The 26,548-nt window shown below is 38.8% G+C and overlaps 1 protein-coding gene across 5 annotated transcripts in view; it reads left to right on the top strand.

Moving 5' to 3' along the window:
* Positions 1–3,008: 3,008 nt before the first annotated feature.
* Positions 3,009–26,548, top strand: part of EXOC2 (exocyst complex component 2) — a 137,904-nt gene continuing 114,364 nt past the window's right edge. Inside the window, exons 1-4 of one of the 5 annotated variants that reach the window (XM_052780272.1) lie at positions 3,009–3,116; positions 17,787–17,942; positions 22,662–22,838; positions 24,251–24,377. In XM_052780272.1, coding sequence (XP_052636232.1) covers positions 17,825–17,942; positions 22,662–22,838; positions 24,251–24,377 — 422 coding nt within the window. In that variant the 5' untranslated portion in view covers positions 3,009–3,116; positions 17,787–17,824. Of the gene's footprint in view, positions 3,127–14,458; positions 14,528–14,821; positions 14,899–17,786; positions 17,943–22,661; positions 22,839–24,250; positions 24,378–26,548 lie in introns of those variants that run through there. The other 4 variants (XM_052780279.1, XM_052780296.1, XM_052780305.1 and 1 more) reach the window with 4 other exon arrangements.

Below are 26,548 nucleotides of genomic sequence, written 5' to 3'. Positions count from 1 at the left end.
TTCACTAATGGACTGAAATTTCAGTAGGGGATATATTCAGAGTATACATTAGAAAAAAGACCTTTAGTGATAAGGGTAGGGAAACACTGGGAAAGATTGCCTGAGGAGATGGCAAAAGCACCATACTGGGAAGTCTTTAAGAGCAAGATTGAAAAAACAGTTATGTTATAACAAAGGAGTAGTTGATCCTGTCTTGGGGCAAAGGAAAGGACAAGAAAGGGTGATTTCTTAAGGTCATTTTCAACCTTATGCTTCTTAGCTTTTTTCTGTTCCTTAGATTTCCCTGGTTATAATATTCACCTCACAAATTCAAACAGAAGTAGGGGGAGGTCTGGTTTGGACATCCACATGTCAAAAAAGTAAGGTGATAGCTGTAAGCTTAAAGGCGTTCAGAAAAGAGAACAGTTCTGGAAAGGCAATTATACAGTGCAGAATCAAAGTTAATCCATACAGTTTATCAAGAAAGGGTGAAGGAGTAAAACTGCTGTACTTTACAAACATCTTCAAAAGGAAGGTATTTCTGTTAACAAAAAGCAGGATTGCAGTGGACAGATGCTGCAACTAGATGAATTTGCCTTTTCAAACAACATTTATATTTCTATCAGTTATTTTTTACATGTTAGGGTAGCATGGTACGTGTTAGCGTAGCCACTGAGAAATCTTCAAAAGTGCAGTGATGGATTCGCCATTTCTCCAAATCTTTAAAACAAAATGAAGATGTCTTTCTAAGAAACAACTACAGAAAGATCCTGGTGTGGGAACGGCTGAAAGAAATTCTACAGCTTTCAATATTCGGGTTAGACAAGATGATCATAATAATCTCTCTTGGCTTTCAAATCTGTTTACCCAACTTTGTAGAGAGATGTAATGTTTACAGATCACTGTCAAATCTGCATAAATGGATTAGAAAAAGGCATGAATGAGCAATTACTCTTGTGACCTCTATGAGGTGTAATACTTACTATTTACCAGGTCATTATATTACAACTTGTCATTTCTTTCCTCAGTTTTAACAGCATAGATTAATCTCTCCAATGGCATCTGGAGTTCCATGGAGTAATATATTTATATTAGCAGCATAATATATGACAGCAAATATATACTATATTTTACGGTATATACATTTTAAGCTATATATATGAGATAGAGAGAGATATATATTAACAGCACTAGTTTTCCTCCTTTTGATCTAAAGAGATGTGTGGGGCGGTGTTTCTTTTCTCCTGTGGGTCAAATCTACAGCCAGTCACTGTCAGCTTTGTTCTGGAGTCACTGAATGGGTAGGTGATGGTTACCACATGGTCACCACACATCAGCTGGGAAAACCACCCACAGTAGATTCAACAAGTGCAGCACACGGGAAGTTCTTCATCGACAATATTATCCAGGGCCCCTGCAGATCATAAGAGTCCTGGATGCTGCTCTTGGCAGTAGGAGGATTTGCCTTTGTGGATGCCTGTGATGAACCTACATACACCATTTATAAGGCTTCTGTCATTGCAGAGTTCAGCCTGGTTGTGCTGTTCTGACAGGTTCCCCAGGACCAAGATCTGGATAAAAACACTTCTGAGCTGCTGTCTAGAAACAGTAGGTTAAAACCTCTAAAAGGAGGGGGGGGTTAGGTGACATTTTGAAAAGCAAAAGGCCTCGCAGCTTTTTCTCACTTCAGCTAACATTGGGGGGGTTGTCTCTTCTCAAGTTCAGGCTCCCTTTTCTTAATGATTCACCTCTTTAGGATATTTGCATTTACAACAGAGGTGAAGATGCAGCCAACTCCGCAACACAACTTCAGTCTGGCATTGAAGTTTGTCACTTGAACTAAACCTATATTCATGGTTGTTTATTACAAAATCTTCTGGGTAGACAGCTCCCTTTATGGCCCCCCATTAAAGTCATTGGGCTTTTTGGGCGCAGGTATCCACTGCCAGAGGGCATCGGGCAGGGCTGGGACCCAGGTATGGAGTGTGCCAGGTGAGGCCTTCTTTATCAACCAAACCTTTCAAAGTAGTGGTTTTATTTGGCACATCCGATGACAGGCTTTTAATGAGAAAATGCAAACAAGCTGTCATGGAGGAAAAACGTATTTTGAAATGGGTGGCAAATAGTTACACTTTTTTTTTTAATGTGATGCCAACTTTACTTGGACAACTGGAGAGCTCTCTTTCTGCGTTGGATATTAGCAGAAAACTGCAGAGTCACTAGTAACAAGTTCGGAGGTAATTAGAGAAAAGATAGGTACCGGACGCTCTGATTTTTCCCCAGAGAGATGCTGTGTAATGTTTTACAGATCCCAGAGGAAGGAGTCAAAAAAGTGCTTTTTATTCATGTGACGAGATATTACAGCCTAATAATTTAACTTGGGCAGCTTTAACCTCTGGAAAAAAGTGAGAAAAATTATGTTTCTTGGCCATAATGCTTTTGACGGCGCTTAAGTTCTTTGAGGTTTTACGAAAGGTAATTTGTTTTCCCACTAATGTCCTGTTTTAGCTCTGGTTTGGCAAAACCGAGCAACGGCTTCTTCCTTCCGTGTTTTTTGTCTCACGGCTTCTCCCCTCCGCCTGCTCGCGCCTGGGCCTTTCTCCGTCGTCCTTCCTCCTTCCACCCACCGCCACGAACACCCCCGGGCCCTCCCCTCACACCACGGCACCGAGCACCCCCAGGCCTTCCCCTGACTCCCCTCACACCACGGCACCGAGCACCCCCAGGCCTTCCCCTCACACCACAGCGGCGGGGCCCCCACACCGCCGCCGGATGAGTTTCTGCCTGCAGGGACCTTGATACAGCGCTGGAGGAGGGGTTTATTATCATTTATCATTGTTGTTGCCGCCATTGTTACCACGATTTGATTTTTCCCCTTGCTCCTCTCCCGCGAGGGGACCCCCCCCCCGATCGCCACCCGCTCAAGGGAGGGCGAGCGCGCGCACGGGGAGGTGCCTATAAGGGGGCGGGGCTCGGGAGCGCGGCTCTTCACCCCCCCTCACCCTCTCGATCGCTCCGCGCTCCATCGATTTTCTCGGGCGGCGGCTGGAGGTGCCTGTGCCCGCCGGACGCGGAGGCGCTGCTGGGAGCGGAGTTGCCCCAGGTGCCGGATACGAACGCGGCGGCGGCGGCGGCCGGTGAGTGACAGTCCGGGGCCTCCCGCCCCGCTCTTCCTCCGCCGGGCTCTGCGGAGCCGGCTCTCAGCGGGGCAGCTCCGGCTCCTTCCCCCCCTCCCCGGGGCGGAGGCCGTTCGCCCCCCCCGCCTTCTTCCTCCCCCGCTCCCCGGGGAGGGTGTCGAGGCGTCCCAGGCGCCGCCCCTGCCCCGGGGGGCGGGGAGGGGAGCGGGGACGGAACTGTCGTTAACGGGTGGGGGGGGGGGGGGGGGGTGTCGCTGGTCTCCTGCCGCCTGGCCCGCCGCGGCCCCTCCTCAGCCTCCCGGGAGGCACTTGCTGGCCCCGCCCCGCCGCGGGGGTGCGCCGGTACCGGCCTGCCGCCGCCGGGACGGGTCGCCGCCCGACCCCCCCCCCCCCCCCCCCGTCTCCCCGAGGCCAGGGTGTTGGGGGAGGACGGCGGCTGGGCCCCGGTCCCCGCCGAGCCGCCCGGCGAGGGAAGGAGGTGGCGACTTCCCGGCTGCAGCAGCTCGCTGTCCTTCCTCCCCCAGCCCCCTGACAGGAGACGGGACAGCGCCGGCTGGGCGGGCGGGGGGTCGCCCCGTCACCTGTGACCCCCCCCGGCGGGGTGGGACACACGGTGGTCCTGCGTGGGGGTGGGCGTTTGCTGGGTGACGGTGGCTGTGAGAGGCTGCGCGGGGGGCGGGGAGCGCGGTGTCCCGGCCGTGGGTGGACTTCTGAGGGAGCCCTTTTCAGCGGGGGGGGGGGGGGGGGCTGGCCCTGCAAGCCAGCGGGCAGGGCAGCAATTCGGTGGCTTTTGCCTTTGTTCCCCGTTGCTGGCGAGAGCTCCTGGGCCTGCTTGGTTATACGATGAAAGGAGGCTGGTCTAGAGCTGTCTTAAATCGTTCGGCTCGATGAAGTGTTCGTCTGTGGGTGTGCTGGGCGGGGGAGTAGAGGAAATAATCAGGGGAGAGGCGAGGTCTGACCTCGGAAAAGCTGGTTACATGTAGGTCTGATTTTTTTTTTTTTTTTTAAACTTTGCATTCAGTGGTACTGTAAAGTTTCAGAAATAACTCCCCAAAATGACTGTGTACTTAGGCAAGTACAGTAAGAAAGTACTGTAGTAAGGAATGTGGAACAGGTCAAACTAACATATACTGGTTGAGAGATGATTGCTTTCATTGATATCTAACTGGAAGTGTTACACTTCCTCTGTGACTTAATTATTATTTTTTTTTTATTTCCTACCCAGTTCTGCATTTCTCCCTCACTTGGACTGCCTTGCAGTCCAGAAGGGTCCATGAGCTGGGTGACCAAACATCTTTCCTCCTTGCCTCTTCTGTATCTTAATTAGGAACCCGAAAAAGATCTCTTGCCAAGGGGAGTAGATGTCCAAAATTGGGGATGGTCCTATTTCCAGAAGGGAGTTTCCCATTCTCTCCAGTTTTACTGGTTTCCAAAATAGCATTCCTTCTATGCTGTCAGCTTTTTCTTCTCTCTTTTTCTCCAGCTCCCCCCCCCCCCCTATTTCCTGCAATTTGCTTGCTCATCGTGGATTAACAGCTTCTAGCCATACGCTCAAAAGCTTTGAATTGAAAACTAGTGAAATATTAAGCCATTTTAGCTCTGACAGAACACCAGATTAAATCTAAACTACAAATATTCATTCTTTAAAGTTTAGTTTAAAATTGTAATTTCCAGGCTTTCTGATCATTCTTAAAATAAGCAACCAGTCTCTTTTCTCCTTTAGTGATTTGTGTGCATTTCATTACTGTAAACTTTGTTTTGTTTTTGCTTTTGATAAAGTTATCAAAACAGTTAAAGGACTTCTATTTGTTTGGTTTTTTTAATGTAAACTGCAAATAAACAGACTTGCGGCTTAGGAAAACAGGTCTGTCTTCTTGCTTTACCTTTCGCTCACCTGAAGAAGAAAAGCTCTGTAATTCTTGGTTCCCTGTTTCTTTAGTATCTATCACAGCTTGCACTGACCCAGCAAGAAGCAGGAAAAGGCATGTCCTGCTGCTGCTTTCTTTCCCATGGATAGCTTAGTTTACAGTTTTTGTGATTTATGCCCACACTCGGACAACAATGTTTTTACTTAGATGGGATTTCTGTTGTCTTAAATGTCATTTAAAACAGGATGCAATTATTTCCATTATACTGGTATGACTTGTCTCAGTGAAAATACCATTAATTTAAATTGTAATGGTAAGGGATTTTTCTGTATGGAAGATGTAACTTTTTTTAGTATGTGTCAGAGATGAAACTATTTAATTAAAAGCATGTTACTAATCAAACTTGTGCTGTTTTTTTTTTTTTAAACAAAATGTAAAGTTGTTGTGTTTTTATGGCCTTCGTTCAAGAAATTACAATATTTTTACAGACTTGATAGGTGGGGTTTTTTTAATGCTGTAATTGCTTTATCAGATATTAGTGCTGAATATCAGTCATGAACTAAAAAAGATTTAAAAAATAAGCCTTTAAAGTAAAATATTTAACACCTTGCCCTTTGAGCAGTGGATATTGTTGTGTGGAGAAACTCTTTTCCTCTTCAGTATAAAAGGTACTATTCACTAAGTATTTTTGAATCTGTGATATTCAGATTTTTTTTTTTTTAGTTGTAGGATTTCTTGTGAATATGAGCAGAGTTTTTCTGCTAGCTGTTGAGAGCATTTGAAGCAAAAACAGACAATAAAGGTGTTAAAATATGTAATCTACGAATTGTTTTCCCAAGGTCCTATTAAAAAGAAACTGTATCCACTGATACAGTCCTTTCTTTATTATGCTACTCCTCACAGTGAAGCTAACTAAAGCAAAATAAGTGAGTTGACTAGAAAGGCAGAGGCCACTGACCTCTTTTAGTGATGAAAACTTTTAGATATGTTATGTTAAACCATACTTAATCAGTTTCTTTCAATGTACTGATATGCTTAGCTGTAAATCCAGTAGAGTCTTAAGTACTGTGCTTGAAACTAAACATCAGGTTTGAGTTATTTTATTTCTGTTTATTCTGTGCTTTTCTGCTTTCCTACTTCACTTAAAAAAAGGAGAGAAAAGGAAAAAGTAATATCTCAATAGGATAGTGACAGAAGACTGAATATAAAAGGTGTTCTTAAAAACATGGATTCTGACAGCTATTGAAAGTATCCATGAAATAATCTACAGTTACAGTTTTGTATTTCAGGACAAAACAGCCTGTGAAGCACAGACAGCCACTACCTGCCTGTGTTTTGAATGGCTGTACATCACTACTTAGTTATGCAAACAGGCACAGAAAATCTTCCACAGGAGAAGTCAGTAGTACTTCATTTTACAGTGAAGGACTGGAAAATAATACTCAGAAGACTGTACGTGTTACAGTGAAATTACTTTCTATGTGAGTTTTTCAGTAAGAGTGGAATCTACTGCTGTACTTAAAAGTACACTGAAAGTTCAAAATCCAAAACCAGCTAAATTAATATCTTTTAGCAGGAGTCAGATGTTAGCTCTTCAGCTTAACTTTGACCTTCTGTCTTGGACCACCTACGTTCTGTAAATCTGTGCTGTGCAACATTGTCTTTCAAATTACTTTTCCCCGGGGAGAAATGCAGTGCTTGGTAACGGGGGAAATTTTGTTTCTAAAGGTGCTTGTAGGATGAGGGGTGATTAGACAGCACATGCATAGCGCAGTCATGTCAGATTGATATTTCATCTTTTGTGCTGAACATGAAAGCAAAGGTATGTGTTTAGAGCTTGCAAAGTATCAATTTAAAAAGAAAGGTGATTAAAATTTTTGTACCTTAACCTGAAAATTATTTTCTAGAAATCCTGTCAGAATTCCAGTTCAAAAGCAGTTGGATTGTTCTCCCAATGTCAAAAAGTTAAAGGAGGGAAGAAATAATTTTTGTGATCTCCTGGGGGGGGGGGGGGGGGGGGGGAAGGAACCCGGAGCAGTTTTCCTAGAAACTGAGTAATGAGAGAAATGCCTGAAAAATAAGGATTAATTGTGTGATTAGTATGTTACATGCTCTGCATAGGGAAAGGTAAGCTAAGTATTTAGTATTTTAAACAACACAAAGTCAAACACCTTTCCTCCCTCGTATGGGTAAATTGTTTGTACTTTTTATATTATTTCGGAAGTATTTAGTGCTTTTTCTTCAAAATGAAATTGGTCTGTGTAGCCTTTATTTGACAACAGAAGTTGTTAATATGCAGACAGTATGGTCAGCGTATTAGTTCAGTAGAAAATACTGTGATTGCACTCAGTGATGGGTGTGAAAGCCTGTGTTTCCTTTCTAATTTTATTTGGTTTGCTTTTAAAGAAAACAAAATTTCTGAGACACCAAGCCCTTAATGGGTCTGGTTTTCCCTTGACCTTAAGGGAACTACAGATTCCCAGATTTTCAGTTTAATTCTCAAAGGCAGAATTCAGGCTACATTGTGCAGAAGCCAGTGGGGACTTGGGCAGTGCAAAAGTGTCTGTGGATCAGATTACAATATAAATCGGTGATTTTTAGGCATCTTTAGACTTGTATTTTTTCTTTCACTTTGTGGATAACCTGAAAGCTGTGTACCCTGTATTTGGAAGTTCATCAAAAAGCCTGTAGTAGTTAAAGATTTAGGGCTATGCTGAGCAAAAGTTCCTTTTTAAATGCCCACTTTTTTATTGAGGACAAACTAAACTGTTTTTTTGAGATAATCCTAAAGTGTCTCAATTAAAAAAGCAATGACTTTAAATTTCCTATTTAAGAATTCTGTGAGTCTTGTGACGCTTTGAATCTCACTGTAGTTTTAACATGTACCTTGCTTCTTGCTGGAAAACTGAACGTTAGATCTTTGGCAAAAAGTTAAGGAGCTATATATATAGCTGATGGGTTTCTCTCATGTGTCTCTTTCATCAGCATAGAAGGCAGGGGAGCTTCTGTTTCTCACAAGACAACTTCACTACTCTGAAAACATGATAGTTCCACACAGGAGATGGGAATTTAGGCAGATGAGTGGAAATGAAGACTGAGAGTATGTAAGGCAGAGGTAGGCTGAAATATGTCCGAAAAACACCTGTGCACATAGACTCTCAGGCAGTGAAATACTTGAGCGTGTGTTTGACCATGTGAATAGAGAAAGATGCTATAGTGTATGGCTTGAGTACTTCCCTGAGCGGAGGCCAGAAAGAGGTGTTTGGGAGAGAACATGAAAAATACAGGAATATCAGTAACACAAGTGCATGTCTCATCTTTTAAATATTTTTGAAACAAAAGGAACTGCCAAAAAAGTCACATGGCAAATGCTGAATTTAGTGTTGCAGTCCTACCTACAAGCACCCAGGTTAAAACTTCAACCATGTGAACTGTGTAATTACAGTGGTTATATAGTGTTTTTATAAAGAATATTGTGTATAGTTACAAGACTTAGAAAAAATCTGTGGTGTCTTGTTTCTTTTCTCTAGGAAAAAAAAAATCCTATCCCATTGGGATTTATTTAGTTTATTTTTCTGAACTTCTGGATCTTTCTGAATGCATTTGCATAAACATATTTGAAAGTTTTTGATGCTTGAAAGTATTGTTTTCAAATTTCTGCCTGTGAATAACATAAGATAGAGGGTGATGACGGTACTAAGATTCTTTACCGTTTTCCTAATAACTAAAATAATGCACAGAAAATGATGAATAACTTTAGAACAAAAGAGAGATGAATGGTTTAACTGGAGGACAGTAAGGAGAGTGACTTCTAGATGAAGTAAACTTTGCTGGATGTTGGAGGTAGAAGCAGATGTAGGAAAGCATGTGCTTTGTGAGAATTTAGAAATTAATGGGAGATTTATGGCCATCTGTGATACGGTTTTGTGTAAAGCTGAGTTGACTTTTTTCTATACGTATGTTTATATATAGATGGTTAAGGCTTTTCTTCATAATGTTGCTAGATTATAGTGAAGTGTCACGTAATAAATACAGAAGCTTTTAACCAAGTAGATGACTTAATTTCTGGGGAGTTGTAATGCAATTTATAATGAAAATAGCGGAAATTTTGGGGAGAAACATCTGTGTTCAGACTTTCTTAAATTACATTTTCTTCTATGCTATCGCCCTTTTCTAGCCAATTCAGTAAGACGAGAACAGACGTTCAGGAAACTTAAATCGGTTCGACTTGAGTCTTGGTAATGAATAAGTGCTGTAACATGGAATATACCAGCAAAAGTGTTCATTCAAGAACTGGTATAAACCAGCATGTAGACCTAATTAATAAATTGGGGGAGTAATTTATTTTCAGTGTGAAGTTATGGAACTTTAAAGCTAACTTTTTTGAAAATGTATTTGATAAGGTGAAATATTTTTAGGCATTGTCTAATCCAAGTTTATAAGGCTAATATTGACATCTGGATTATTGTAGTATCGATGGTTTTGTTTAATAGGGACACTTGGAGATTGTTACTGTCACTTAGGTAAATAGATGTTGAGCTGAGGTGAAAATGTGACTGTTTCTGAGCTGTTCAGACTGTATGTGGATTAAATTAAATTTGTGTGCTGGTGAGTTTGGTGGAGGAGGTATGTGTGTTCGTGGTAGCAGAGTGGAGGAAAGGGAATCTTTTTTTAAAGTAGACTGACTAAAATGGATTTTAAAATTCTTCAAATGTTTTATTCAGCTTTTTCTGTTTGAACAGGTGATATAATTGGCAGATTAAATGATTTTCTGAACTAAAAGAAACAAAGGATTTCCCCCCTGCCTCCCATTTTAAAAGTTTCTGTTCATCTGCATTATAGATTAATGTTCTTTTTAATCTATTTTTAGAGGTTTGCTATTTTTACTGCTTGCTGATGGATCACAAACCCAGTGTTATATGTAGGCTGATTAAAATTTCCTTCAGGTTGTTTATGGTGTAAGATACTAATGAACAAAACTTCATTTTACAATGGAATGTTTGTGGAAAAATTCAGCGGTTTGATGTTGTAATGACATTTGTGTGGTTAATTGCTCTTTGTGGGGAATCTCTCCCCTCCCCGCGTAAATAACGTGTCAAAATTCGCGATGTAAAAATACATCAAAATATAGGTATGCTGTTCATCATAACTGATAAGATGCTGTCATTTAATATGTACAAAGAAACGGATTTGCACTAGTCTAGATTTTTTTGACATGTGATAGATAGAAGGTTAATTGATGTTAAATGGATGCTTTGTTAGCCCTTCATCAGCTACTAAACTAGTACAGGAGGAGTGCAAATCATTACTACAAAAGGCCAAGACCAGTATGTTTTCTTAGTGAGGTTTATAGGTCTTTTTTTATCCCTCCCTTCTCTCCCTCCTTCCCAACCACACAAAACATAACCAGCTGTAATGATAGGAGGAGAGAGCAAGCAGCTTTTCTAAACACAAACACACACACACACGCACACACGCAGACTCTTGCACTCCTGCCCCCCTTTTTCCTCCTCATACCTCAGCAGAGTGACAGCTTCTAGATGTTGCGTGCGAGTGAGTTCAGCTGGTGCTGTGTGGTCTGGGTGTGTGGTCTCCAGCTCAACCGAGAGGCTGCTAACAGGGTGGAAGAGAGTCAGCAACACTGTTTAGTTTAATTTATTTCGGATGCCGGAACTGTGCCCGGAGTTTCTCCTGAGCTGGGTTCCACAGTTAGTGGTGTCAATCCCTCGCAGCTGCAGCCCAGGCTGCGACGGGCACTGAACTCCTCTGCCGAGGGCTCTCGCGGGTCTGCCTCGAGTCCAGCGTTTTAATCCCTTGCGACTCAGAAATGTTAATGGCATCGCTGAGTCCTGTGACTATTTTGCTTTCACTCTGTCGAGATGCAGAGCCGTGAAGATGTACCTTGCTGGGTTAAGGAAAGCAGGACCTCTGAGATACTGAGGAAATACGCGAGTGTGGCTATTGTGAAAGCAAAACTGCCGCGCTTATTCCTTGGCTACCCAAAACCTAAACTCTCTAGTACACCCTTCATGACTCACTGGAACATTCAGGAGCCCTTTGAAAAAGAGAAGGGTATCATATTATGTCATTTAATACTCCAAATCTTATCTTTCTCGTCATTTGCCCTCTCCATCGCAAAACTTGCACATCTTCCCAAATTGAAACTGATTTTGTCAAGTAACGTTGTCCTGTAGGTTAACGTGTTTGTCAGTGTTACTATTGGCTTGAATCAACGTGCCGGATATGACAGGGCAAGACAAATGAGGGTTTGTTTTTTCTGTGTGACGGTGAAATTACTCCCTTTTTTATGTTTGTTCATCTTTTCATTATAAGTAGCTTAGTGGTGTTTTGAAGAGTTTTCCCCCCCTAAATGTAAGATTCGTGAGCACTTCTTGTTTAAATTGACAAGTCTTCTTTTATTATTTAAATAAACATGCATAGATTCTTAATATCATTTGGAATTTCAGCATTGTTTAGCTTATTCACTTCCCAGTCTTTTCTGGCAGGCTTGCAAGGAATGGACTTTGTATTATTAATGCAGTGTTGAAGGCTGTGGAAATTCTAGGGCACTGAAGATCTCCAGAGGGGTTAATAAATGTCAGTTATTTTCACAGTGCTGCTTTTTGGATGCTTTTAAATTTTGGTTTATGTAGATTGTCTGTCTGAATTTATATTGTTGGGAAGATAAAGCACAGAAAAGGTTGCAATAGTGTTTTTCATCATTTTGTAATGGTTTTGAGTACAAACATGTAGGAAGCCTTTTGCTTTGTCGTCCTTCTTGGGGTCATTTGCTGTGTCCCTTTGCTGACTCTGTCGTAGTGTGTTGTACTCAGGGGACTCTTCGGGTTTTCTAGTGAAAACAAATTATTAGGTTTATTTAGTAGAAGCACAAGTTTGTGTAGTTTAAGGTGAAAGGGCCATCACCTGGGTACTGGAATCTGAGTATTTATTGCTTGTTTAAAAAAGGGTGTTTCATAAATCTGTTCATTTGGAAAGCATTTAATGCTGTGATGTTAATGTTATAGAAGTACCTCACCTACTGGTTTCAGGTTGGTTTGTTTTTTAAGGAGTAAACAACAACATCTGAGGCACACTGTGATTTTGAACATGGGTGATGCTTTGGTCATCATTCCTGTTGTTCCTGCCTCAAAATTTTTAAAATTGTATTCTGTCTCACTCTGTCACATTCTGTTGTGAGTGAGAACAAATAAATATTTGATACCTGAAGACTTTCATCCTTGCTTGTAGCTTAGACTTTCTCAGCGATGACAAATAGGCCTTTTCTTTCCTCCCTTTTTGACAGCTTAGATTCCCTTTGCTAGATGACCATGGCACTTGCATTGACCTTGAGTCTGTCGTCTTCTGAGAGAGTCTTTTAAGTTCAGTGTGTGTGACAAAGTACCGCTGAAAACTTTAACATAAAAAGAGTTTTCAGTCACTGTAACCAACTTGCTATCTTGTTTTAGAAGTCAGAAACTCCTTTTTAGAACACTTCAACTGCTAATTTTTCCACTGGTGAAATTTATAAGGTGGTGCACCTGATGGTTACTTGTTTTCTGAAGTTTCATGCCATCATGATGTTTGCAGTTTTCCTTGGGGTTTAAACTTACCAGCCAATTTAATAATCTTAAATCCTGAACTTCTGTTGTTCACTTATTTCACGTTCTGGTACTTCTTCCAGAGGCGTAAGTGGTACTCTGCTTTACAGAACAGATATGGTAGCTGTTGGCGTTTTACTTTGTGTTTCTACTCTGCTTGCCATTGAAAGTCGAATGGCGAAACCTATTTAAGAACTCTCCTTTTAAACCAGCTAAAGGTTTACAAAAGTCAAAAAGCAACTACTTTTTCTATTTTTCCTTATATTGGGCTGTATTTTTTTTCTTCATTATTTGTTTTTGAAGTGGCTTTTCTTAGGATAAAGAGTGAAGATGTCCCCTCTTTGGCAAGCCTGTAATGCTCAGAATTGTCTGCATATTTTTTTTTTTTCTCTTGAACCAAGCATTTGTGAGAGGACAGTTTATTTGAGAAGCTCATGTAAAGGCAAAGATGATGTTTATGAAAGGCATTTTTCAAGATGGCTTTGTACTAGGTGGTCTTTGCAGAGGCTTTCTAACTCCTTGCACTTTTATAACAAGAATTATGACAGAATAATAGAATAATATGGGCAAGATCATGGGAGCAGTCAAACAGATGTCATCCATGTTAAACTGTTGGGGAGATATTGTGAGGAAATGAAGTTTAAAGAAAAAAAAAAGGGGGGGGGGAAGGGGAGTAAAGAGGGAAAGAGACATCTGTTAGTGTAGAAGAAGATTGTCCATTGTAAAAAAAAAAAAAAAAAGTCTTGTTAACACTTCTTCAGTAAGTCTGGCTCCTCAGAGGAAATACCTTGTACAGAAAACTGTCTTTAAACAATCTCCCCTAGTCTGTATAAGAAGCAGTCTTTCAGTAAGAGGGCTGCTTTTTTTATATTATTATTATTTTATACATAATACATATTTGTAAAGAATAAAATTTCTCTTTGGGGCAGTGTATAGAATTGCAACAAATGTTCTTACTTAGATTATTGTATCTTTTCATGAAATGAAAAATAATTTTTTTTCAGTTTTGCCTTAAATATTTTTTTAAAAATTAGGAACTTGCTTTTGGGCCATAGCAGTATACTGGCTAGGCTTCCCAATAAGCAGTTCAGTCATTTTGACTATTGACGTGTTTGTCATAAGAGGGAGGAGAGGAAATACTATAAATTAATTGAAGGCTCCCAAGCATTTGTTTGATATTTGTAGTAAGAACAGATTCCATAGAGTTCCTTCACTTACTCTTTGAAATAAACGAAACCAATTGCTGTATAAAAATAATAATAATAGAGCATTTCAGTGCTGTAGTGCTTTTGTAATGTGTTGAGATTTACTGTGGTATTCTCATTCCAGTGAGGTATTTTAAAGCAATTCTGCAGTAAGTATGGAAATACTTTAGAAGAAATATTAGACCTCAGGAGGCTCAGCATTTTTATTACATTTATTTAGATCATCATGAAGGGGGATCTAGTGCCAATTTCTGAAATCCAGAAAAATATGTTGTAATATTACTTTCGAGTTTTGGTATTGATTCAAGCCAATTACCTGTATGCCTAGGTATTTTGAAAGAAACAATGGCCGCAATGCAAGGGAACCGTAAAATTTTTTGGGGGTGGGAAATCAACCAAATAATACCAAAGTAGCTTCTATTTTACTTGTTTTCCTCAAAATTTCTTCCTCTCCGTATTACCACTGAGTTCCTGAAGATGGCTTTTTTGCATCTATGTTGCTGATTAACATTCTATATAAATCTTTACAAAAAATTCCTCAAAAATAAAAGAGGTGGTTTATGTTGTCTTACTGGTCTCTAGACACACGCTGTTTCCTGCAGAAAGTGCTTAGGTGTGTATGTGGGGACGTAACCCTACTGTTTCTTTACAGCTTTTTATGTCTTTGAGCTCTGCTGAGGATCTGTGAGAAAAGCTGCAAAGACGTGAGGAATAGATGCAGTTTGTCCTCCTTGCTCTAGGTAAACTTAGACACCCAATTCTTCTCTAACATCTTCTTTGCAGAGGAGTCCATAGGAAACTTCAAATTCTGAAAGAGCTGAACTTCTGTGCATATGTGTCTTGTAATTGTACAGGAATAAACAAGACTTTCCCTGCAATTTGGGTTCTGGTTGCACCAGGTAGTATTAGGTTTTGTAAGGAGAACTGGGAAGCTTATTTCTATTGTGTTGCCCATTGTTTTGTCAGGCGATGCTGCGGTAATGTAGCTTTGAATGCAGTGTAGATGAGAGGAGAGCTGGGCAAGCCTTGGGACTCCAGGACTATGGATCTTGGCAGAAGACTAGGTCTGTCACTTCACCTGTGGCGAGGAAGTGGATCAACAGTAGTGCAGGTGGGCTATCTGGACAAGAAGGCTCAGGGTCAGGAATGGGAGATAAGGAAGAGGAATTACCAAGGTGGCTGGGTTTGATTACCACCCCTCTCCCTCCCTGCTTGAACTTATGGATAAGAAGTCAGAGGGGAAAATTGGCAGGATAGGGGCAGGAAATAGTTTGGCTGCAAGACTGGGACCTGGCCTCAGTTTTGAAGTGAGGCAGAGACTGTCTGTCTCTGTGTGACAGGGAAAAAAAACAGTGCTGGGAAAAATAGGAGTAGAGCAGGAGGGAGGGGTCTCCACCTGATAGAGCACAACCTTCTCTTCTGTAGCTGGAGATGGTGTCAGATGATTTTTTTGTATTCTGCTGATACAGCCCCCCTCTTCTTCAGTGCTGTTCTACCCACAAGGTTATAGACTGCATCTGTTGACTGCCCGCTTCTCTAGCCTCATGTTGGGTTCATGTAAAAGGTTCCACTGTTTTACATACAGACTTACAAGAGCATCCATATGATAGTATATAACTTAATTCCTTTTTCATCAGTTTGTTGCTTCCAAAAAACTGGGAAATTAATGTTTTATTAAAAACATAATGTAATTTTTAATGTTGTGAAGTCAAGCAATCAATAAATATTACTTTGTTTGCCAGTTAAAAACACAAAACCAAAACAAACCACCTTAGTTCCAGACATATGTTGTGTGTGTTATCATGGGCTCTTACCAGACTTCCTTCATGTACTGGACATGGCTCACATACTGCAACATACTATGTTCTTGCTTGTTCAACAGGAATCTGCATCTCTTATTAATTGCACACTCTTCAAAGGTAGTCTCAAAAGTTCTCTAAAGATATTAATAGTTCTGTGGCATTCAGAGTATCTAAATGCTTCTTCCATATTAATGAATTTGTCTTCAAAATAGCGTTTGAAATGCATGATAGCATTCCCATTTTAAATACGTGAAACTGAGAAACAGACATTTAAGATCAAATGTATTCATAGATTTGAGGTGGTTATTTAGGACCTGAATATTTTGGAGCGTTGTACAGCATTCCCTATGTTTAGGGTGCATTTCACACTGACTTCAGGTGTGGCTGTGAGCTCTGAAGTTGGACACCGAGAAACTGAGAAGAAAAAAAATGTTACTGTAAAAAGTTTTATTACAAGTGACCTGCTATGCATCTATGGTATAGATAGAGACAGGATCTTGTTATGGGGACAATTTTTGTTTACTTTTACCATGAGATCTTCCTCCTTATTCCTGCCTGTCCGATTTCCATCTTCATTTTCAGTGTGTGTTCCAACTTCAGAACATGAAGAAAGAAACCAATCAGTGGGAGCTTCTTTGATCGTCATGGCAGATCTATCTAGGAACACTGAAAAATTTGGGGAATTTGTGTAGAAGCATGGTGTATGATGGTACAATGAATGTGTTTTGTATATGCAGAAGCGGCTGACACAAAGATAGCTAACTTAATCCTGGTATTTCCTAACTGCAGGTGCTTGGAAACTGCAGCTTTACTGCAGTTTATTTTTAGGGATGATTTACAGAGGTTCTGGGTTTTGTAGACTTGACTATTTGCAAGTAAAAATAGAAAATATACCTTGATCCAAAATAAAAATAGGTGAGAGAAGCCTTATGAGGCTTGGCTTATATTCCATGTATTTTTACCAACCTGAACTTTTAAAATTGTGTATACTAAAGTGTTCTATATATGTACCTAAGACTTGTGAATAGTGACCTATTTCATCATTCCTGGATTTTCTTGGAAATAAAACCACTTCTTTCTATAGGTTATTTTTGGTTCTTACCTTTCCAATGCAGATGAATTCCTATGAGAAACTGATCATAGATAACTTTACGAAGTTCCAGAATACCAAATGAAATTTTTTTACTAGGAATTTTAAGGATGATGTTGTATCTTAGTAGAAGAATTCAGGAGTCATGAAATGGAACAGGTGATACAAAATTACTGTGGAAGTCCTTATAAGGCAGGGAAAAAAGTTTCTTTTGACTTCTGTTGGACCTGCGTACCTATGGGCAGGCTCTATGTTTAGTAAGTGTTGTAAATGTGGAGAAGTTGGTGGGAGCTAATGTGCTTCAGGTTATACTCGTCTGCTTCTTGCAGCTGCAGAGCTGTGCAAAGGAAACTGTTAATAAGCCATAGGAATTTGTGATCAGTTGCATAGTAAACTAAATGTAGGCCGCATAACGTGTACTGTATTGGTGTTTGTATTACAGAGCTATTTAAACTGGTTTGAGTTGACTCTGAATTTCAGGTGCAAAGGAATACTCTTCTTGTAATTTTATGTACATTTTTATTCATCTGTTGGGATAATATTTGTTTTGTTGATGTTCTCTGCTAGTATTGTGTCTGTAAGTAATATTTTCATTTTCTCAGTTTATGTAAACATTGGTGCTCTATGCAAATAAGTGCTGGGGGCTTCTTCCCATGGGACTGTCTGTGCCAGTAAGTCCAATTTTGATGGGGAAGTTATCTGGATATGTAATCATAGTCTATTACTTATCTTAGCAATTCTAAACTTTCTAAGGAATACAATGATTTTCTAATAGAGGATTGAATAGGCTTATTTGAATCCTAACATAAGTGATTTGGAGTGTGTGTATATAGTTTGATTAAGCATTTTGATGGTTTAATATTTTTCTGAATATACTTTTTCTTTACAGTTCAAAACTAGAGCTATACTTAATTTAAAAAATGGAAGTGCAAAGAAGGTGTATCTATTCTTTATTGTTTCATGACTGTGGCAAAAAAGGCTTTGAGAGTGGTGTACCATGTTTACATTCATGTTTCTCTACCATTTTATAAGAACAGCTTAAAAGGTTTTTAATAATTTTTACATAATATAACTATTGTTTTTAAATGATTGTTTCTTGCTGAACAGTTAAAAGCAACTCAGTTTTCAGTAACTGAATAGACATCATGTCTCGAGCACGGCAGCCCCCACTTGTAACTGGCATCTCTCCCAATGAAGGCATCTCATGGACAAAAGTGACAATTAGAGGAGAAAATTTGGGGACTGGGCCTACGGATCTCATAGGTAAGTTGAAAAAATAACTTCTTTGGAGACTGTAGAATGTCACATTTAGGGTATGATTAGAGATACTTTTTTTGCGTGGTAAAATCTATGTTGCATGGTGTGAGAAATGCCCTTTTCACAAATATGTGCTTGAATCCATAAATTCAGGGGTGCTGCCTGATGTGTAACTAATCAGAATGACCATACTTTGCTAAGCCTGACTCAACAACCTGTGCTGAGCGCTAAGAATGAATGCCTATGGGAGTGTACTAGAAGAGGATAGAAGTAGTGAGATGTTCCTTTGTTACTTTCCCAGGCATTGAGAATTTCAGCATGGAAACTTTCCTGCCAAAAGTGTTTTCAATGTATTGAGAAAGTCACTGAATGTTGCTATTCCTTGAGTTAGTGTAAAAGTCAATTTGTGTGTCCGCAACGGTTATGACAAAGCGGGATCAATGATTTAGCTACGCATTATGTGAAGAACCATTTCCTTCACCGTTTTGATTTTAACATGGTAACTTCATTTGAATCATCATAACTCTAACATTGAAAGAGGGAACAAGCAGTTTTCTGATTCTCCTGACCATACAAATCTTGATCATCACTGGTCTGTTGCCTCTTTTCCAGGCTGAAAAGTCCTAGTGTATTTAAATATTCTGCATGTATCTTTGACCCTTCTTGTCACTCTTCAGTGAATCTCTTTTGGTTTCACTACCAATCATGGGTGAACATTATCTTGGTTACACGCAGAGGTCAGGATGTGAATGCACTGTGGCATAATACTATACTCTCACTTTTGTTTTGTATTTCTTCCATAGGATTCTGTTTTCCATATAACTCCTACGAAGCATTGAGCTAATGTTTTTTGTTGTTCTGCCTATTATAGTCCCATGATTTAATGCTTGAGGGTTAGTAGTCCGTCTGAGCCTGTCATTTGTGAATTTACAGTTTTGCCTGTGTGCATCATGTTTGTTCATTGAATTTCAGCTGCTGTTTTATAGCATCTACACTATAGTGCATCCACTTAGTCTAATAAGGTCTGTTCTGCATTTTTTCTAGTTTTTACTGTCTTTACATTCTGAATAAATTAACAGCATCAGCAAACTTTGTAACCTCTTTATCTTGTCATTTATGAATATATTGAACATAAGCGATCCCAGCACATACCCTGTGGAAACTTTCCTTGGTGAAAACACACCATTTACTGTAGCCCTGTTTCTATCTTAACAAGCTATTCATCCATTTGAGGTTCATATCCTATAGCTGCTTAGTTTTCTTAAGCCTTTTGAAAAGGACTTTGTAAAATCTTCTGGAAATCCAAATTAACTATAACTACTGGAATTTCCCTCATTTCTTTTGTAAGATAAGCATATGCGTACTTCAGTATTCATGTTAGAGACAATTTATCTAATTTGTTGTGGAATTGTGACTCCTCTGAAGTCCATTGGAATTTTTTTTGGCTTTGCTAGAAACAATATTTCACTTTATGGCTGTAAACCAAGATTCCCGAATTTCATTCTTGGCCACCACAATGAACTTTATGGCCAAGCATAAGCTACTACAGTTTTCCTCTTCACTTCAGTTTGCTGTTGCTCGGAAGGGGAAGTAGTGTTTTCTTGAGCCGCTAGACAAGGTTGCGGTATACTAATGAATCTTTATTGAGAAATAACCAAATAACTGATGATGTTAGAGGTGAGTATATTTTTGTGTATCTGTGTGGTTGATGGACTTTGATAACCTCATTAGTTCCTCTTAGAAGTGATCAGTGCTAGGTTCTTGGAAGGAAGACGTCTCCTGAACTGTGCCTCGGTATTACAGCTGACTAACTGCTAATATTTTTTCTCTTATTTTTTTCAGAGTAACTCTTGTAACACATAGCTGCTAATAGACTCATGCTTTGTGCTAAAAATAAATAATGGATTGCCTTATTTTTTTCCTTAGCTCAATTCTCGGCCTCCTCCAGTAAGTGACTAAGGCCCCAGACAGTAGAGGTTTCTTTCTATGGTTAAATTAGGCATGTAAATATTCCCAGTGACTTGAGTGGAAATACTTGCAAAAGTGAGCCTTTGTAGGCATGAGATTTAAGCAAGTTTGAGTGAGGGTTTTATAAAGTTTATAGTCTGTTATTTGAGATGCATTAGAGTAAAATGAAAAGCAAGAAACTTTTATATATATATGTATATAAACAGACTATCACATAATAGGAGAACATGCCTTTTTGTTTCATTTGAGAGAGAGCTTTCTAGTAATCTCTTTGTGTCTTTGAAACCAAATAAATTTTTTATTTGTAACTCTAGCTCATGGTACAAAAAGTCAAGTACAGGAGATACCTGTAACATTTATGCTCTCAAGGTTTAGTTTGTCTTTTAAGATCTTTGCAGCTGTATTTTGTAGGCATTGTAAAATTGTCAATGTATAAGCTTAACCAAAATTGGAAAGTCTCAATAAGAGAATTACTTGTGCCTATTTATTGAAAGGCACATAAAATCTAGAACCAGAGTATGATGTTCTCAAAGATCTTTGTACTATGCAACAGATTAAAATGAAATTTTATTTAAAGGGAAGTTTTCTTTTTTTGGAGAAGAAAAAATGTTGTACCTGTACTATTAAAAGGTCTCCCCCAAAATGCTTTTATTTGTTTTAGAAATTGTCTTGTGCCATTACTATATTTAGTGTGGTATATAAAATGTTAATAGAGACTTGCTTTCTTTTACATTAAGACACAGACAAAGGCTGTTTCCCTCCATTTCAGAAGTGTCAGATCTTGTGATCTTGTTCTCTTGAGAGCTTTAGGAACCTCCGATGAGAAGAAGAAAATTGATAAAAGGATCTTTAAAGCAGTTGTTCAAAAATTTTTACCCTACTAAATTGCTATGGCTCAGATCTTGGTTTTAAAGTATTACTTAATTTAAGCACAAATTCAGACCTTTGAAATTCTAGGGTGAAAACTTCTTTATGAATGGTTCAGACAAATTCTTTCAGTTAGTCTTAGTTCCTACTGCAATCTTTTTTCCTTCAGAGAAGTTGCTAGCATAAAACCAGAAGAGATGTAATAATATAACCTAAGGTTAAAACCCATGCGTCATAAATGTGTGGGTTTTTTTCTTCCCCTCTGAAAAATAAAAACTGGCCTGGTTAAAATGTTGCAAATAAATAACAACCAAAATATTTTTATTTTAAGGCTTTTTGTGTGTGTGTGTATCGTATTTCATGCCTGCCTTCCCCCCCTGTCCCCTGCCTTATTCAGGCATCTTTTAAGAAACAAATCTACTGTCCTTGCTCAAGTAAAATTACTTGCAGTTGTAATAAGATTCAGTGCCTTTCTGTTTTTTATTTTTTTGGTTTTCATTTTCAAAATAGTTTTTGGCAGGGAGTAAGGCATTTTTACATCTGACAACCATGAAAACTGCCAAATTTCTGCTGTGTAATGTCAGAGACTTAAATTGTGAGAAAAAGTAAGTGTGAAGCTTTGGTAGGGAGCTACATACGCTGACCCTTTTCTGTCTGTAAGTATTTTTTTTAATTGGTCAGAGCTTTCTAGAAATTAAAAACAAAAGTCAAGCCAACTGGGGAGGAAGTGCTATGCCTGTCTGGTTTATACTCCAGTAGAGCCAACACTCTAGTATGACCTTGTTCTTTTGGATATAAGGCAGAATGTTTCTAGGTAAGGGTATTAGTTAAGAAGAACCTGATGAAGTTGTTCTCCAAATGGATACTATAGAAATTAGGATCTTGCCAGTTATTCAGGACAACAAAACTCTGATTAAGAACATGGAAATTGTTGTTCTAGATCTAAGAAAACGATCTATGTATTCCAGCATCCAGAGCCCTGATCTGACCAGAATTGGTCAGATTGATTGGTCAGATTGATCAGCTGGTCAGACTGATTTGACATGAAGCCCCGGGAAGCCTTGGACCTTATATTAAGGTGTACTTTGACTCTTAAGCATCAAGAGGTGTTCTTAAACACTAAAGCTTGACATATTTTAATATGCCACAGTCTTTTCCTACGAGAGAGCTTCATGGCTAAAATGTATGTTGTATTTTCATTTCATAGTTTGTCATTGTACTTCTGAGAAAGTTTAGAAGAGAAAATAGATGAACATTACATGACTGTTCTTTTGTACAACAGGGGCAGTTTATTCAGCAGAATTACAGTCTTGCATCACGGATTTTGTACAGAAGAGATTGGGACAGAATATTTGTCAATTAATACTTTTTTGACCAAAAACCCCTTCTGTGTCCACGAAAGTACTGCTAAACAAATAAGGTTGAAGAAACATTGTTCATTGTGAATATTTTGCAGAGTTTCTTTTTTTTTTTGCTATGCAAAGTCATATGGAGTGAACTTACAAAAGATTTTTTGCATGCAGTTTTGATGGAAGTTTCACATTAAGTCCAATACTGAACAGCAGTTCTCTAGGGTTTTGCAGACAGAAGATCTATTGTACAACATGAAGTAAAAGTTTCAGTAGCCCTTAACTGGTGGAAGAGATTAAAATAAGCTTCAAGCAGCACTGCCTGCATCTCATGAAGTGTCACTAGGACAAAAGACCTGAAGTCACCTAGGGAAAATCTGAAAAACATATTCATGACTCTTTGACTGTAGTTGGCTGTAAAGGACTGGAGAACGGTGACGTGTTTGTATAAAATATATGAAGCATCATAAATGTATTTGCATTACAGATTTCTAAAGATATTTCTATTCACAGTAGGGTATTTCTTTTTTATTTTTCCCAGGTTTAACAATCTGTGGGCACAACTGTCTGCTAACTGCTGAATGGATGTCTGCCAGTAAAATTGTGTGTCGAGTCGGACAGGCTAAAAATGACAAGGGAGACATTATTGTTACTACGAAGTCTGGTGGCAAAGGAACTTCAACTGTTTCCTTCAAACTGCTTAAACCTGAAAAAATAGGTATTTTTCTTGTTCAAATTCCCATCTGTTTTCTTTGCTAAACAAATATATGACTAAGTGCCCCTTTCAATAAAGTGTATGTTTAAAATGGATCCACCTCAGGACAATCTTCAGTTGTTTAGAAAAAGCAGAGTATATCAATAAAATGTGCAAATATATACATAGATAAACTCATGGTATATGTAAAACTAATCCTTCTGTCTAAATATCCTGATAAACCCCTCAATGACTAATGAAAAGTAGCAATTATTTTTCTCTAGGAAGTAGCACTAAACTTCTAAAATTTAAAAAAAACCTCATAATGGATCCAGTAATTACTCTTAAGCGTACTAGGTAAATACAAAATATAAACCAGCTCATGAGTTTTACACCTAAATCCTGAGCTGACAGTTAATCCTTTAAAGAAAGTTGAGTCCTCAGTGCCGTTTCTTAATTCAAACCATTCTGCAAGACAAAGTGTACAGTATTTCTCATGACATGCTTAACCATTGAAATGATGTTGCCAAGCAGTTTAGGACCTCTGCTTTATCTAGAATCCAGTCTAAATACTCTCTGGATTGATAATGTTTCTTTCAGAACACCTCATTGATGAAGTTGGATAGTTACCTTTTCTAACATAGGGGTTCCCATAAGAACTGTTAGAGGCTTTTGTTCTCTGCCATTCGGTGACAGTTAAATAACATAATTTCTCCTGAGCTGTACTAAGATCTTAATAGAAAGGTGAATCAAGTGCAAATGTTATGCAGTGAAGCTTATGGTGATGGGAGAGGAGAATTGATATTTTAAAAAATGGGTAAGTGGGGGGATGGGATAATTTCTGGTGTTGAGTATCTGGTGGGTATGTTAAAGAAGGGCATGGCCAAGCGTATGGCTGAGGGCCAAGACCTATGGTGCCTCACCTTTACGCATTGTCTGTGCTAAGGCTTTGGAAACAAAGACAGTCCTGTGTCCTTTGAGTCATCCATCTTGGCATGTGGCCAAAGTTCACTTACTTTTCGGATAGTGAGCGGCACAGAAAAGGGATCTTCCCTGAAATATGCAAATAAGATGACCTCTAGGTAATTGCTCACTTTGAAACTAGTAGGTGACAAGGTTTGGACAGATACCAAAATACTTGGAGGAATGAAAAATACTAATACTCTGTGATCAGGAAAATCCTCTTAGCATACATGGAACTGTGCAGTCTGCGAGAGGGTAATGTTTGATGCCTAGCCATGAATACCTTTTCAGCAGCTATAATAAAATAATTTAGCATAATTGCATCCAGGTTGTTTTGCTATATATCTTCCAATATATTACCTAGGCATGCACTTTATATTTATCAGGATTTTTCAAATTAATTCAGTATGTTAGAAGTTGATGGTGCTGGACTGCCCTTGTTGTTTTAAGGATCTGCGCTTTGTTTTCTCTAGGTATCTTGGATCAGTCTGCTGTCTGGGTGGATGAAATGAACTATTATGACATGCGCACTGATAGGAACAAAGGGATTCCCCCCTTGTCCCTACGTCCAGCTAATCCTCTTGGTATTGAGATAGACAAGTGAGTACCAAATGCCTTTAATCCACTTTTTTAGTGGTTTTCTCTATATGTGCCTTTGTGAATTCCAGAGAAGTTTAATGGTTTACGGGACAGGGAAAGATTTAAAAATACATACATATATTAGCTGTTGGTACGCTATTTGGTACTCAAAAGAGTTGGTGCACATTCTATCCTGCGTCATAATCCTAATTTTTGGATCATCAATTAGAACTGTAGATAATCTAAAAGCCTGATATATTGAACCCCAGTGATGTTTAGATTTTGAAGACTGGTAAATAACCTAAGGCTTTGGATTTATACATTGTAGTTATGGAATACTTACTGTTGCATTTGAGTTTTATGGGGCTTTTAAGGATGTTTAGATTGTTATCTGTTGCTAAAATTGCACTGTAAAATGTGATTTATTATACCACATCAACTAGTTTATTTTATTGAAATATTAATACTGTTTTCCAACCCACAGACTTCTTTACTTTTGTTCATAAGTATGGTGGAATTTATGACATATTTTTCTGAAACAGAAACTTCATAGTGAGTGAGAAATGGAATTAGAGGGCTTTAAATGGGACGCTCTTAGGGCTCCAAACCTGCCCAACTTCTAGAAATAGCATCAGGAATAATATTTCTCTTGATGAAGATACCAGCTCTACCAAAACTAAAGGCTATTTAAAATTAAACTGTTACTAGGGGTCTCATCTGCTGAATGTTTGTGAGGGGGAGTGATTGGAGAAAATCTGCAATGTCCGTTGTTACCTTGTTCTGATGGGGAAATGGTACTTTACCAAAATCTGTATGGGATTTCTAGTGGATACGTCATCACTTTCTGGCCTCTGGCTGTGCATTTCTTTCCAGTTTGAATATGTATTTTTCTTTCTTTTCAAAGTACTAACCCAACGTTTTGTAATAAGCTGAAGATTTTGTCTCTTCATAAGTATTCTTCTCCAGCCTCTGATGTAACTTCTGACACGTACTTCTTTCATCTTCTCCAGTTTTCCAATCCTGTTAAAATGTGGGCTCTAGGACTGCGGACAGTATTCCAGTGTCTTACTAGAAGACTTACTGTCTCTCCTCCACTCTCCCTCCTCTCTTTGTAAAGGAAAAAAACCATAATAATCCTTTTTACTGCAGTGCTGCACTAGCAACTAGCAGTGAGTGGCTTGCTGGCTGATTCTCTTGAGTTGCTACTTTTGCTGCTGGCATGGTTGTTCATTATTCTGTACGGATGGCCTGGATTCCTTTATCCTCGCTATGTCTTTTTGCATTTGACCGTGTTCCTCTGTTGCTTCCTTGACAAGTCTGTCTTATTAGTCCAGATGACAGTCATCTTGTTAATGTTTTTACCAACTATTTATAAAAAATTATTGGTGATAAAGCTATTATTGATGATTAAGCTATTATTGATGATTATGCAAATACTGATGAAAGAGTAATGTGGGCTTTAGTAAAACTTTACCTACAGATGTTCTCAGGCTTGCTTCTCCACGGATTTGGGGTTTTTTTGTAGCTAGTTCTTTAATCCATATGATGTATTCTATTGGCATTGCATAAAACTGTTTTTAATCAATCTTATGCTAGCAAATTTCCTTTAAAATGACGATATGTTAATTTTGTCTCGTTCTTATTTTCAGTGAAGCACTTAATCTCAAAGCCCATATAATATCTTCTCAAACATTGTAAGAAACAGTTGTGACTGGCTGACACTAAAATTAATTTTCTCTGCTTTAATTCTGTATTTGTTGAACCCTGCAACAGCTTTTCCAATATTTTATCTGGGATTTAAGTCAAGATAACTAGTTCTGTTGCATAGTCCTCTATCCATAGATTTCTCACAATACTTCTTTCTGTAAATACAATGGTTATGACACAGTTGCTTTTAATTTGTTCTTATTTTAACAAAACTTCTAAGGTAGTATTTGACTTCATAACCAAAATTGGTAGTTCTTACAGTTAAGACAATGTCAATGTGATAGATTAGGTTAAGAATTATCTTCCAGAAACCTAAACAGCATTAGTTTAGGATTTTTTTTAATTTAGTCATCTATTTGGATGTTTGTTAAATAGGAAACCAATGATACTATATTTCAAACGTTTCATTGGAAAGCATTAGAAAGTATCATGTTAATGAAACCTCATATTTTGTGTGGAGAAAAAAGTCAGAAATATGTAAATAC

The sequence above is a fragment of the Harpia harpyja genome, chromosome 1, assembly GCF_026419915.1.
Source record: "Harpia harpyja isolate bHarHar1 chromosome 1, bHarHar1 primary haplotype, whole genome shotgun sequence".
NCBI classification, from domain to species: Eukaryota; Metazoa; Chordata; class Aves; order Accipitriformes; family Accipitridae; genus Harpia; species Harpia harpyja.
This window is presented reverse-complemented; position numbering and strand designations above follow the sequence as displayed.